At 40.5% G+C, this 11,139-nt stretch overlaps 1 protein-coding gene across 2 annotated transcripts in view; it reads left to right on the forward strand.

Moving 5' to 3' along the window:
• Positions 1-3,428, forward strand: part of LOC310854154 (bifunctional epoxide hydrolase 2-like) — a 17,336-nt gene extending 13,908 nt beyond the window's left edge. The window contains exons 18-19 of one of the 2 annotated variants that reach the window (XM_083758678.1): positions 98-156; positions 2,749-3,428. In XM_083758678.1, coding sequence (XP_083614804.1) covers positions 98-156; positions 2,749-2,818 — 129 coding nt within the window. In that variant the 3' untranslated portion in view covers positions 2,819-3,428. The remainder of the gene's footprint in view (positions 1-97; positions 157-2,748) is intronic. The other variant, XM_083758677.1, reaches the window with a different exon arrangement.
• Positions 3,429-11,139: the final 7,711 nt, after the last annotated feature.

Consider the following 11,139-nt stretch of genomic DNA (forward strand, 5'->3'; position numbering starts at 1 on the left):
ACTTTGTCTTAATGTTTTGTGTACCGTAAAGCACTTTGAATTGCCGTATAGGAAATGTGTCATACAAATACACTTGCCTTTCCTCTCTTCCTGCTAGGTCCCCAACCTGACCAGAGGGCACATTGAGGAGTGTGGACATTGGACTCAAATGGAGAAGTACGTGTGTGTGCGTGTGTGGCCAGAGATAATTAAGGAAAAGGAGTCCTCACTCCTCAGACAGTCCTCACTTTTCAAGTTTAAAGATACTTACACATTAATACAAAATTATATTTTCAAAGTATTGCTTGTTTTGTAAGTACATCCACTCAGTCTGATTATTAAAGGACCACTTCACCACTTTTCAACCTATCTTCATATAATAGGTCCTCACTAATAATCATGAAAAAATTGTGCAATTTTTTTCTGCTCGGTCTGTGTCTCATAGGAGGGCTGTGGGCAGTTCAGAAACAGTCTTCCAGTGACATCATCGATGGAGAATACAAGCTAATAAAAACTGCAGGTGTTCTAGTCCTGAAAAGTTACAATGTGAAAATGGAAGCCATCGTTCTCACGTTAATGAAAATCTAAATATTTTTGTAAAAAAGAAAATCTGCCTAATGATGTCACTGGAAGACGGTTTCTAAACTGCCCACAGCCGTCCTATGAGGCACAGACTGAGTAGAAAAGAATCGTGCCATTTTCTCATTACTAGTGAGGACCTATTATATGAAGATAGGTTGAAAAGGGGTGAAGTGGTCCTTTAAATGTCGACAAAGCGATGTTGATTTTTCACATTGAGTAGCATACCTGTATGACTGTCTTGACTGAGGCATCAAACATGGCCAAAGCATTTCCGAGGGTCCCCAGCCAAAAACGTTGAGGACCCCTGGACTATTGGACCTCATTCCGGTAATTGTCCCAAATATGGCAGTAAAAGGGTGGCGGGGCAGCGGTGGCCGAACGGTTTGCGGAGCAGGTTACAGGATATAAACAAAGGCTGGGACTGATTGTCGGGGTCCTGGATCCGGTTAACTCATTTCGGCTCGAGTGTACTGTGTGTTGTTTAATCCGGAGAATGACAAAGGATTTCCTTTGTCTATCGTTTTGCCTTGACTGCTGGACTGTTTTTTAATACAAATAAAGCTGCCGCTTTGTAACCTACATACATCGGTATCCTGAGCTCTCTTTCTTCACTGCCGCACGCTGAAAAGATACCACAGTCACATGGCAGCCAAGTCCAAGTCCCCAAGTCCCCCCAAAATTCGGCAACATGGGAAACGGTCAAGAACTGAAGCACACAGTCATCCGTCAAAGGACCTCTGACCTCTAGATCCTGTATGAATTATGACCCACTCTTGGGATTCTCGTAGCCTGTCCTCTACAGTCGCCAACTTTATGACTTGGCCCTGTCTTATCACTGCTTGCAGATATATATTTTGTATGGGGACAAGCCCGCAGTTTTGGCAGTTCTGTGCTGTCGTTTTCCACAAAATCCGCCACTATGGTAGACAGAGGGTTATGGGAATCAGTGAAGAACTGGAGTCTGGACCCTGCTAAAGCACGGTTGGCCAATCGGCGTAACAAAAAAAGTGTTTCTATGGTTCATTGTGCATATTGCGTATTTTCTTTGTTGATTTATTGCAGCTATATTTTTGTATTGTTATTTTATTTTTGAGGGGTGCTATAGCGTCTCAATAGTTGCCATTGACAATGAAAGGAGAAATTAGGTCAAATGTCTGTTAAATCTTGTCCCCACACGTCTCATATTTGCCATTGACAATGAAAGGAGAAATTAGGTCAAATGTCCACCACAAAATGTAACCGGTCTTGATACCGGAAGGTCACCAGTTCGAATCCCCGGACCGGCACGTTAGAATTACCACCGCTGAAGTGCCCTTGAGCAAGGCATTGAACCCCTACCATGAAATGTTCTATGAGCAGGGTGTGGCTGTAAACGAGCATCTCGAGCTTAGTCCACTTCCCTGGGTAAACAAAGAACTTTGCTTTGCTTTGCGTGTGTGTTTGGTGTTCCTTTATTTTAGTTTGTAACCTCACAAACCAAACCAAAAGCTTTGTCACATCACAATGTGTAAAATAGTGGGTGAAGTAGTTTCTCTCACAAACTGCAGTTAAGTACACAAAGTGTCAAAAAGAGAAGACTCATTAAAACAAACAAAAATATCAAATATACACAAAGTGTAAACGATGTGAAATATAAATATAAATAATATAGTACCTCAACTCGTAGAAATAAGACATAACCACGTAGTAGAACATATCAAAGTAATGTGGTGTGGAATTCATATCTGTGAAACTGTCCCTAAATGGATGCAGATTCCACACCACAACTATATGTGTGACAGTGGTGAACGATATACTGTAGATATAGTTATAGTGCTTGATTAGCTCTGGTCCATAGCTCTAAAGCGTTTAAAAAAAATCCTTTCTGGCCAAAAAGTACCGTTTATACGTGTGGTTGGGTGGGGGGCTCGGAGTGCTTCCACTAAGGAAAGTAGGCTTTCTAATGACACAACCCGCCTTTGTTTTGGTGAGTAGCAAAAAAAATATTTTTATTTACGTTAAAGAGTAGAGGCTGGTCTGCATTCATGCGAGTGGCGGAAGTTGAGAGTAACATAGCTCTAAATGCAACGCATTAGAGCTATGGACCAGAGCTAGTGCTTGATATGGATGGACAGCCCTTTAGTTCCTTAACCACACGTGTGTGTGTGTGTGTGTGTGTGTGTGTGTGTGTGTTTTTGTGTTTTTCAGGCCAGCGGAGTTGAACAAAATCCTAATATCTTGGCTCCAGGACACACACAAAACGGTGCCTAAACTGTGAAGGAGGCTGGTGGAATGGACGGATGAATGAAGTAGAAGGGTGGAGGAATGAAGGGGAATGCGTCTGCTTGGCAATGGAACGAGGGATGTAACAATGAAGGAAATGTAATATTAGTGCCTGTGATCAATACTGTAGCCACATCTAAAGGCATAGTTTTTATTGTCACATGCACTCAGTCACCCGTTCTCACATTTGGGTGCAACAGTTAATCAAATGTATTGATGTACCGGTAATCGATTATAAAAACGTGCTGCGATACGATGTGCTGTTAGCTTGTAGATCACCAATTTTGTACAAACTACTAACGCCAAAATAGGCCTTAAGTGGTTAATTAGATTGATCAATTTAGCCAATTGAATAAAACAAAATCTATTAGACATAAAAACATGAAGGAACGGTTATTCAAACAAAGTATGGAAGTAAATCCATAGTTGCAGACCTGCAGTACTGAATACGTACTGTGGATGCTTATGCTCGTGTTCCTGGACATGTGATGGTGTCTATTCTTAGTTCAGGACATGTTATCACCTGTAACAGTAGCGTGTGGCATGTTATCACCTGTAACAGTAGCGTGTGGCATGTTATCACCTGTAACGGTAGCGTGTGGCATGTTTTCACCTGTAACAGTATAGCGTGTGGCATGTTTTCACATGTAACAGTAGCGTGTGGCATGTTATCACCTGTAACGGTAGCGTGTGGCATGTTATCACCTGTAACAGTAGTGTGTGGCATGTTATCACCTGTAACAGTAGCGTGTGGCATGTTATCACCTGTAACAGTAGCGTGTGGCATGTTTTCACTTGTAACAGTAGCGTGTGGCATGTTTTCACCTGTAACAGTAGCGTGTGGCATGTTTTCACCTGTAACAGTAGCGTGTGGCATGTTTTCACCTGTAACAGTAGCGTGTGGCATGTTTTCACCTCTAACAGTAGCGTGTGGCATGTTATCACCTGTAACAGTAGCGTGTGACATGTTTTCACCTGTAACAGTAGCGTGTGGCATGTTATCACCTGTAACAGTAGCGTGTGACATGTTTTCACCTGTAACAGTAGCGTGTGGCATGTTATCACCTGGCATTGCCCTGGCGTACTATACACCAGCTCACGTAGGCCAAAGGTTGAGCTTGCAGAACTTCTATTTTCACCAAATAATTTCCAAATGCAAGCGTTTGGCTAAAGTTCTTCCATTTTCTCTGAATGTTCATTTATGACATGGCCTGTTCAGACAGTACTGTGTTTCACCAGTAGATGTCAGGTTTTGCACATATTTGGGTATAGTTTAGTTAGTTATACCCTTTTGCAATGAGCACTAATATTTGAAAAAATCAATTACTATGTTTGCTCAGAGTCAGTGTTTTTAAACCATGAACACACTTCCAATAGATGCCTTTATGCCATTTGGATACCATTTTGTCAACCTACTGTATAGCCTATGTAACTACTACAACAACACTTTGAACAGTAACAACATAGTTTGCTTACAATTTTGCTAACAAGTTTGCTAACAATTTTGTCAACCTACTGTATAGCCTATGTAACTATACTACTACAACACTTTGAACAGTAACAACATAGTTTGCTTAAGCTGTAATGGAACTTGTTTGAATGAATAAAATGTTCTTTTAACCAACATAATGTATGGTAGAGTTGCCATGTCTTCTGATAAGCGACTTTGGGCTTGTTTTTTCTGTAAAGTCACCTGTAAATGTTGGTCGTTTTGGGTTATGTTTTTTTTTATTTGGGCTTATTGTTTCTAAATTGTAGTTGCTTACCAGGATTTCCTAATGTTGTTTAAACCAGTGGTTCTCAACTTCTCACACATTTTCATTTCAATGACCCCCAAATTAAATGGTACATTTTGCATTCATGTAGCGCTTTTATCCTTCGCGCTTTACATAGATTGTAAATTACATTCACGCATTCACGGAACACATTCACACACGGTGACTCACCGATGGACACCATGCAAATCACCAATAACCTGCACATGGGGAATGGGGAGCAATTTGGGCTTCACACTACTAGAGTCTTGCTCAAGGACACTTCGACACTAACTCTAAGCCATTAGTGTCGAGGTGTCCTTGAGCAAGACTATAGTCTGGGGGAGCCCGGGATCGAACTTGGGACCTTGCGGTCCCCCCCCCCCCCCCCCCTGTGCCAGGCAAGAACCTCCATACCAGATTTGTGTTGTTTCAAAATATATTCAAAATGTTTTTTATCAAATATTTTATTTAGTTGAAAATAGCAGATCTATAAGCTCACAAAGCATCACACTGTGACATGTTGTGAGCTTGTAGATCTGCTTAGATCTGCTGTTTTCAAATAGCCAAATATGCTCTACTTTTGAGCTGGTTTTCATTATAGTCCTGCAACAAACAGTCAAAAAGTGCTTTAGTTTTCGAGATACCCCTACCGGAGTTAGGACCAAACACAACATAGTTTTTCCTCATCTCTAAGGCCTCCCATACATGAAATGGATTCTTGTATAAAAATATTTTACTGCAAAAGTGGTGAAATTGTTATTTAAAGTTATACACCTCAAACTAAAAATAAAGCCTGTCCGTCTGGTGGTTGAGGCACTTAAAGGCATGTAGATTCACAATGGAGGCTCTGAGAGGTTCAAAACTTGGCATACTTGAAGCCAGAACATACCTCTACATTCTAGAAAAGACTGAATGTCAATATCTGAATGTCAATATGAGATATAGTCATTTGAACACATACTTACAGTAGGCGGAATTGTACATCTATGTAGATGTCTTCTCTACTTTGTAGTGACTCTGGAATGGATTGTCATAGCAACACATATGATAGCTTGTAGGAAAGGTGAGGTTCTACTGAATCCAGCAATACCAATTGTGTAAATGTAGCTTGCATAATCGTGGAGTTATGGCACAAAACATATATGGTGTCCCAAATGGGGGGAAATAAAACTAATGAAATCTACAGTATCACATTAGTTTTATTTTTACTTCACTTATCAAGGGTGGGAAAACATAAACAAATCACTTGAGTAGAAGTCCCTAAAATGTATGAAATGTCTCAAACTTGAGAAATGAGAAATTGTGAACAAATAGATGCCGCTTCAATAGAGAAATATGCAAGCCTAGATTGGAACTACTAACTATTATTATGTTGCAGCACATGACCTGGATGTTCCCTCATCAAGCTCAAATCTCAATATTATCCTCATAAATATAAATAATCAAGTTATTCATTTCTGTTATTTGAGTTATTTTGTTACAGTCAATTTATACTACAGTATTTGGCTCCACCTATGTGCATCTTATGTGATCTTATAATGTGAAGTGTATCGGAAATCGGGGCCGATCATGACATTTTTAAATGATCAGATCAGGAGCACAAAAATGTGATTGGGACATCCCTAGTATCAATATGATATCCATATCATGATATTAGACTGTATATTGTCCGTGATTTGGGATATTGTACTATTGTGATATTGGAGGAGTTGCATAAAAATATAATTTTCAGATGGGGAAAAATCGGTATCGGCAGATACTCAAAATTAAAATGATCTTACTAAATGTTGCTCAACAGAGAGATGATGATGTTCATAAAACCGTGGCTCTATATACAGACAACATGCTGCAGTAATGAGCAAGTTGCAAATGTTGAGTGAGAGCATGCCTGCACCAGTCTCATCAAGAAGACTGAATAGGGTTGATACAACATTGTTTAACATACAAAGAGATTGTTTCATTTGTGTGAAGGCCAGAACATCTGACAGCCATTATGGCTGGTACTGGTATGTGTACCAGAGACTTAAGGTCCTTCATGCAGCATCAGAAAGGTTGATGAAGTTGTACATCATCTGCTCCTCTCGTACCCAGATCTCTTTGTGTATGATGACAAATATACAATAATACTGGTAATATGCCGAGGCGGCAGTGCCTCTGGGATAGAGTGGCCAATAGAGCGGCTGGATGGAGAACCGTGAGGTTCGCAAGACAAATTTCAGTGTGAACTAACAATATACCGTTAGTACTATATCATACCATATTCTCAGTTCGATCCAGGGCTCCCCCAGAGTTAGACTCTGAACCCCTAATTGATCCCGATGTGCAGGTCGGTGCCTTGTATGGTTTCCTCTGCCATCGGTGTGTGACTGAATGTGTGAATGTAATGCACAATCTATGTAAAGTGCTTTGGATAAAAGCTCTATATACTGTAAATGCACCAATTTCCATTTACGGTATATAAACTCCTTGACTGTTATGATGACATACTGAAGACACTGACTCTGAGGAAGAAGATGATATTGTCTAAATACAAACCCTGGAAACATACAGCATTATAATTTGTAGAACATGGAAAGTCTGATGTTGCATGCTCTAAAAGTGTGCCCATGGGAAATGGGCACAATGAGAGAAGATGCAAATATCCAAGAAAATCCAGAACTACTACATAGACCTGCAGATATATCGATGAAGAAAACCATGGACCAGTGTCTTCAGTATGTCATAACTCTTATTTATTGAAAGTGATGACTTTCATTTATTTAAAGAAAGATGTTAACTATTTCAGTGAGATTAATAAAAGCTTTGACATAGATACTGGTCTGCTGTTCTAATTCTTTGTTTTATAGCTGCTATATTTCGTTTAGATATTTAGTGTTTTAGGTAGCATTTATGATATTTGTCATCATATGCAAAGAGATCTGGGTACGAGAGCAGCCGATGTACAACTTCATCAATCTTTCTGATGCTGCATGTGAAGGCCCTGTCTCTGGTACTCTGACCAGTGACCATGTGAAGGCCCTGTCTCTGGTACTCTGACCAGTGACCATGTGAAGGCCCTGTCTCTGGTACTCTGACCAGTGACCATGTGAAGGCCCTGTCTCTGGTACTCTGACCAGTGACCATGTGAAGGCCCTGTCTCTGGTACTCTGACCAGTGACCATGTGAAGGCCCTGTCTCTGGTACTCTGACCAGTGACCATGTGAAGGCCCTGTCTCTGGTACTCTGACCAGTGACTATGTGAAGGCCCTGTCTCTGGTACTCTGACCAGTGACCATGTGAAGGCCCTGTCTCTGGTACTCTGACCAGTGACTATGTGAAGGCCCTGTCTCTGGTACTCTGACCAGTGACCATGTGAAGGCCCTGTCTCTGGTACTCTGACCAGTGACTATGTGAAGGCCCTGTCTCTGGTACTCTGACCAGTGACCATGTGAAGGCCCTGTCTCTGGTACTCTGACCAGTGACCATGTGAAGGCCCTGTCTCTGGTACTCTGACCAGTGACTATGTGAAGGCCCTGTCTCTGGTACTCTGACCAGTGACCATGTGAAGGCCCTGTCTCTGGTACTCTGACCAGTGACCATGTGAAGGCCCTGTCTCTGGTACTCTGACCAGTGACCATGTGAAGGCCCTGTCTCTGGTACTCTGACCAGTGACCATGTGAAGGCCCTGTCTCTGGTACTCTGACCAGTGACCATGTGGAGGCACTGTCTCTGGTACTCTGACCAGTAGTCCTGGTTTTGTCTATGAACTGATTGCAACAAGACCGCGAGGACTTTTTTGTGCTATCCCTTTTGGACTAATTGTATGACTGTACTCTGTTGCTGTTTTTACATTTATGTCTAATAAACTATTAAATCCATCAATCAATCAATCAATTGTGCTGGCCTTCCCACAAATGAAACAATATATTTGTATGTTAAACAGTGTTGTATCCTATTCAACAATGTTGTACCCTGTTCAGTCTTCTTGACGAGACGGCATGCTCTCACTCTGGTCTTACTGGAGTAGTTTTCTCAACATGATACAGTATATGATGAGGAGAGGAGAGTATATTGAATTTGGGTTTGCCAGGGTTTTATGAACATCATCTCTTCTGGTCTTCTGCCGTGGGCTTTATACATTATGGGTCTTGTTTTGTGCCTTTTTCCAACTGTTTAGCAAAGCTGATACAAAGATTTGGATCCAATATTCCATTTTGTTAAAAGTTTAAAGATACACTTCAGAATTTGTACAGTATCTATGTTGTGCATTGCGCACACTATTTTTAGGCTATAGTATGTGCAGTAACCATATTACAAGTGATACTAATTAAGTCTATTTTCCATTCTGGTGAAACAGTGTCAGGGCAGGGTTCTGCTATTGTCAGTGTAGACTGGACAGGCAGTAGGCTCTGTTACACTAAAGAGAACTAAATGCTAGGTCACTCTCCACTCCAGTCAGCTAAATAGCTACTTGATTTGACAAGGTTCATCTCATCTTTTCACATTCCAAAATATGTGAAATGATTTCATGAAGAAATCCACATACTGTAGGCAATAAGATGCAGGTGGAGCCAAATACTGTAGTGTAGTATAACTTGACTGTAACCAAATAACTCAAATAACAGAAATGAATAACTTGATTATTTATATTTATGAGGATAATATTGAGATTTGAGCTTGATGAGGGAACATCCAGGTCATGTGCTGCAACATAATAATAGTTAGTAGTTCCAATCTAGGCTTGCATATTTCTCTATTGAAGCGGCATCTATTTGTTCACAATTTCTCATTTCTCAAGTTTGAGACATTTCATACATTTTAGGGACTTCTACTCAAGTGATTTGTTTATGTTTTCCCACCCTTGATAAGTGAAGTAAAAATAAAACTAATGTGATACTGTAGATTTCATTAGTTTTATTTCCCCCCGTTTAGGACACCATATATGTTTTGTGCCATAACTCCACGATTATGCAAGCTACATTTACACAATTGGTATTGCTGGATTCAGTAGAACCTCACCTTTCCTAAAAGCCATCATATGTGTTGATATGACAATCCATTCCAGAGTCACTACAAAGTAGAGAAGACATCTACATAGATGTACAATTCCGCCTACTGTAAGTATGTGTTCAAATGACTATATCTCATATTGACATTCAGATATTGACATTCAGTCTTTTCTAGAATGTAGAGGTATGTTCTGGCTTCAAGTATGCCAAGTTTTGAACCTCTCAGAGCCTCCATTGTGAATCTACATGCCTTTAAGTGCCTCAACCACCAGACGGACAGGCTTTATTTTTAGTTTGAGGTGTATAACTTTAAATAACAATTTCACCACTTTTGCAGTAAAATATTTTTATACAAGAATCCATTTCATGTATGGGAGGCCTTAGAGATGAGGAAAAACTATGTTGTGTTTGGTCCTAACTCCGGTAGGGGTATGCCGACTTCTGGGGGCCATTGTCGCAGTACTATTAGCCTCGGAAACCCAGACGTGTTTATTTCCAGGGATGAAAAAAAAAGTCTGGGTCTGAGTCCACTTCAATTCGGCATAGAGTAGCGCAAACACTCTCTGCTGATTTCTGATCGTGTGCACCTTTGTAAAATTGACATACACACGCACACACTCACGCTCCTCTCTCCCTCTGTCGCTCTAAGTAATTAGTCTCATGTCGCGCAGCTGCGCATTCATAGACCTGGTTGCTTATCTCAACAATGCGCTAGGCGAGGCTTCACTTCAGAATCAGAGAGTGCATAGTAGATGGAGAGAGAGACAGAGCTCTACCGTCTTCCTTGTTCAGGCAATAAGACATGATAAAGCTAAACTGAGACGCTAAAATTTAAGCAAATTAATTCAGATCCCAGCTGGTAAAGCCAGTGAAATATCGACCATCGAATTCCACAGAAGAAGAGCTGTTTACTGTTAAAAGGTTAGGGTTTTAAAAACTCAACGGCGTCAGAGGAACAGCGAGAAATCTGCCAGAGCAGAGACCGAGACCAACGGAAACCATGTTGAACTTGAACCCTGTAGTAAAGTTACACAAAATGGGTATGTACAGTTTAATATTTTTTTGGCATTATAGGTTATATCATGCTCTTTGCCATACTGTGAGCATATTTTCAGCAATTGTAGCCCTGCAGTATATGGGCTAAGTATGACCAGATCATCTGCGTGTATGAGATGATTGATGACACCTTCCCCAACAATACAACCTGTTTTACAGTCATTTAGCTGCCTAGATAGGTCATCCATATACACATTAAATAGAAATGGGGATAAAATCCCACCTTGACGGACCCCATTGCCCACGTGAAATGGGGTGGAGACAGCATTATCCCATTTTACCTGGAACGTTTGCTGGGCATACCAATAAATAAGAATCCTGACTATGTAGTTGGGGACACTTCTAGCAATAAGTTTCCTGAATAGTTTCTCATGGTTGATTTTATCAAATGCTTTTGAAAGGTCTATAAAACATAAAATTACAGAGGATTTATTAAAACCAAACTGATTGTCAGTAGTTAAAACATACATTTCAATCCTGCAGGTTAAAATTATTCTTTCTAGCACCTTTGATAG

Source organism: Protomyctophum parallelum (assembly GCF_964188405.1).
Source record: "Protomyctophum parallelum genome assembly, chromosome: 23".
Lineage (NCBI taxonomy): Eukaryota > Metazoa > Chordata > Actinopteri > Myctophiformes > Myctophidae > Protomyctophum > Protomyctophum parallelum.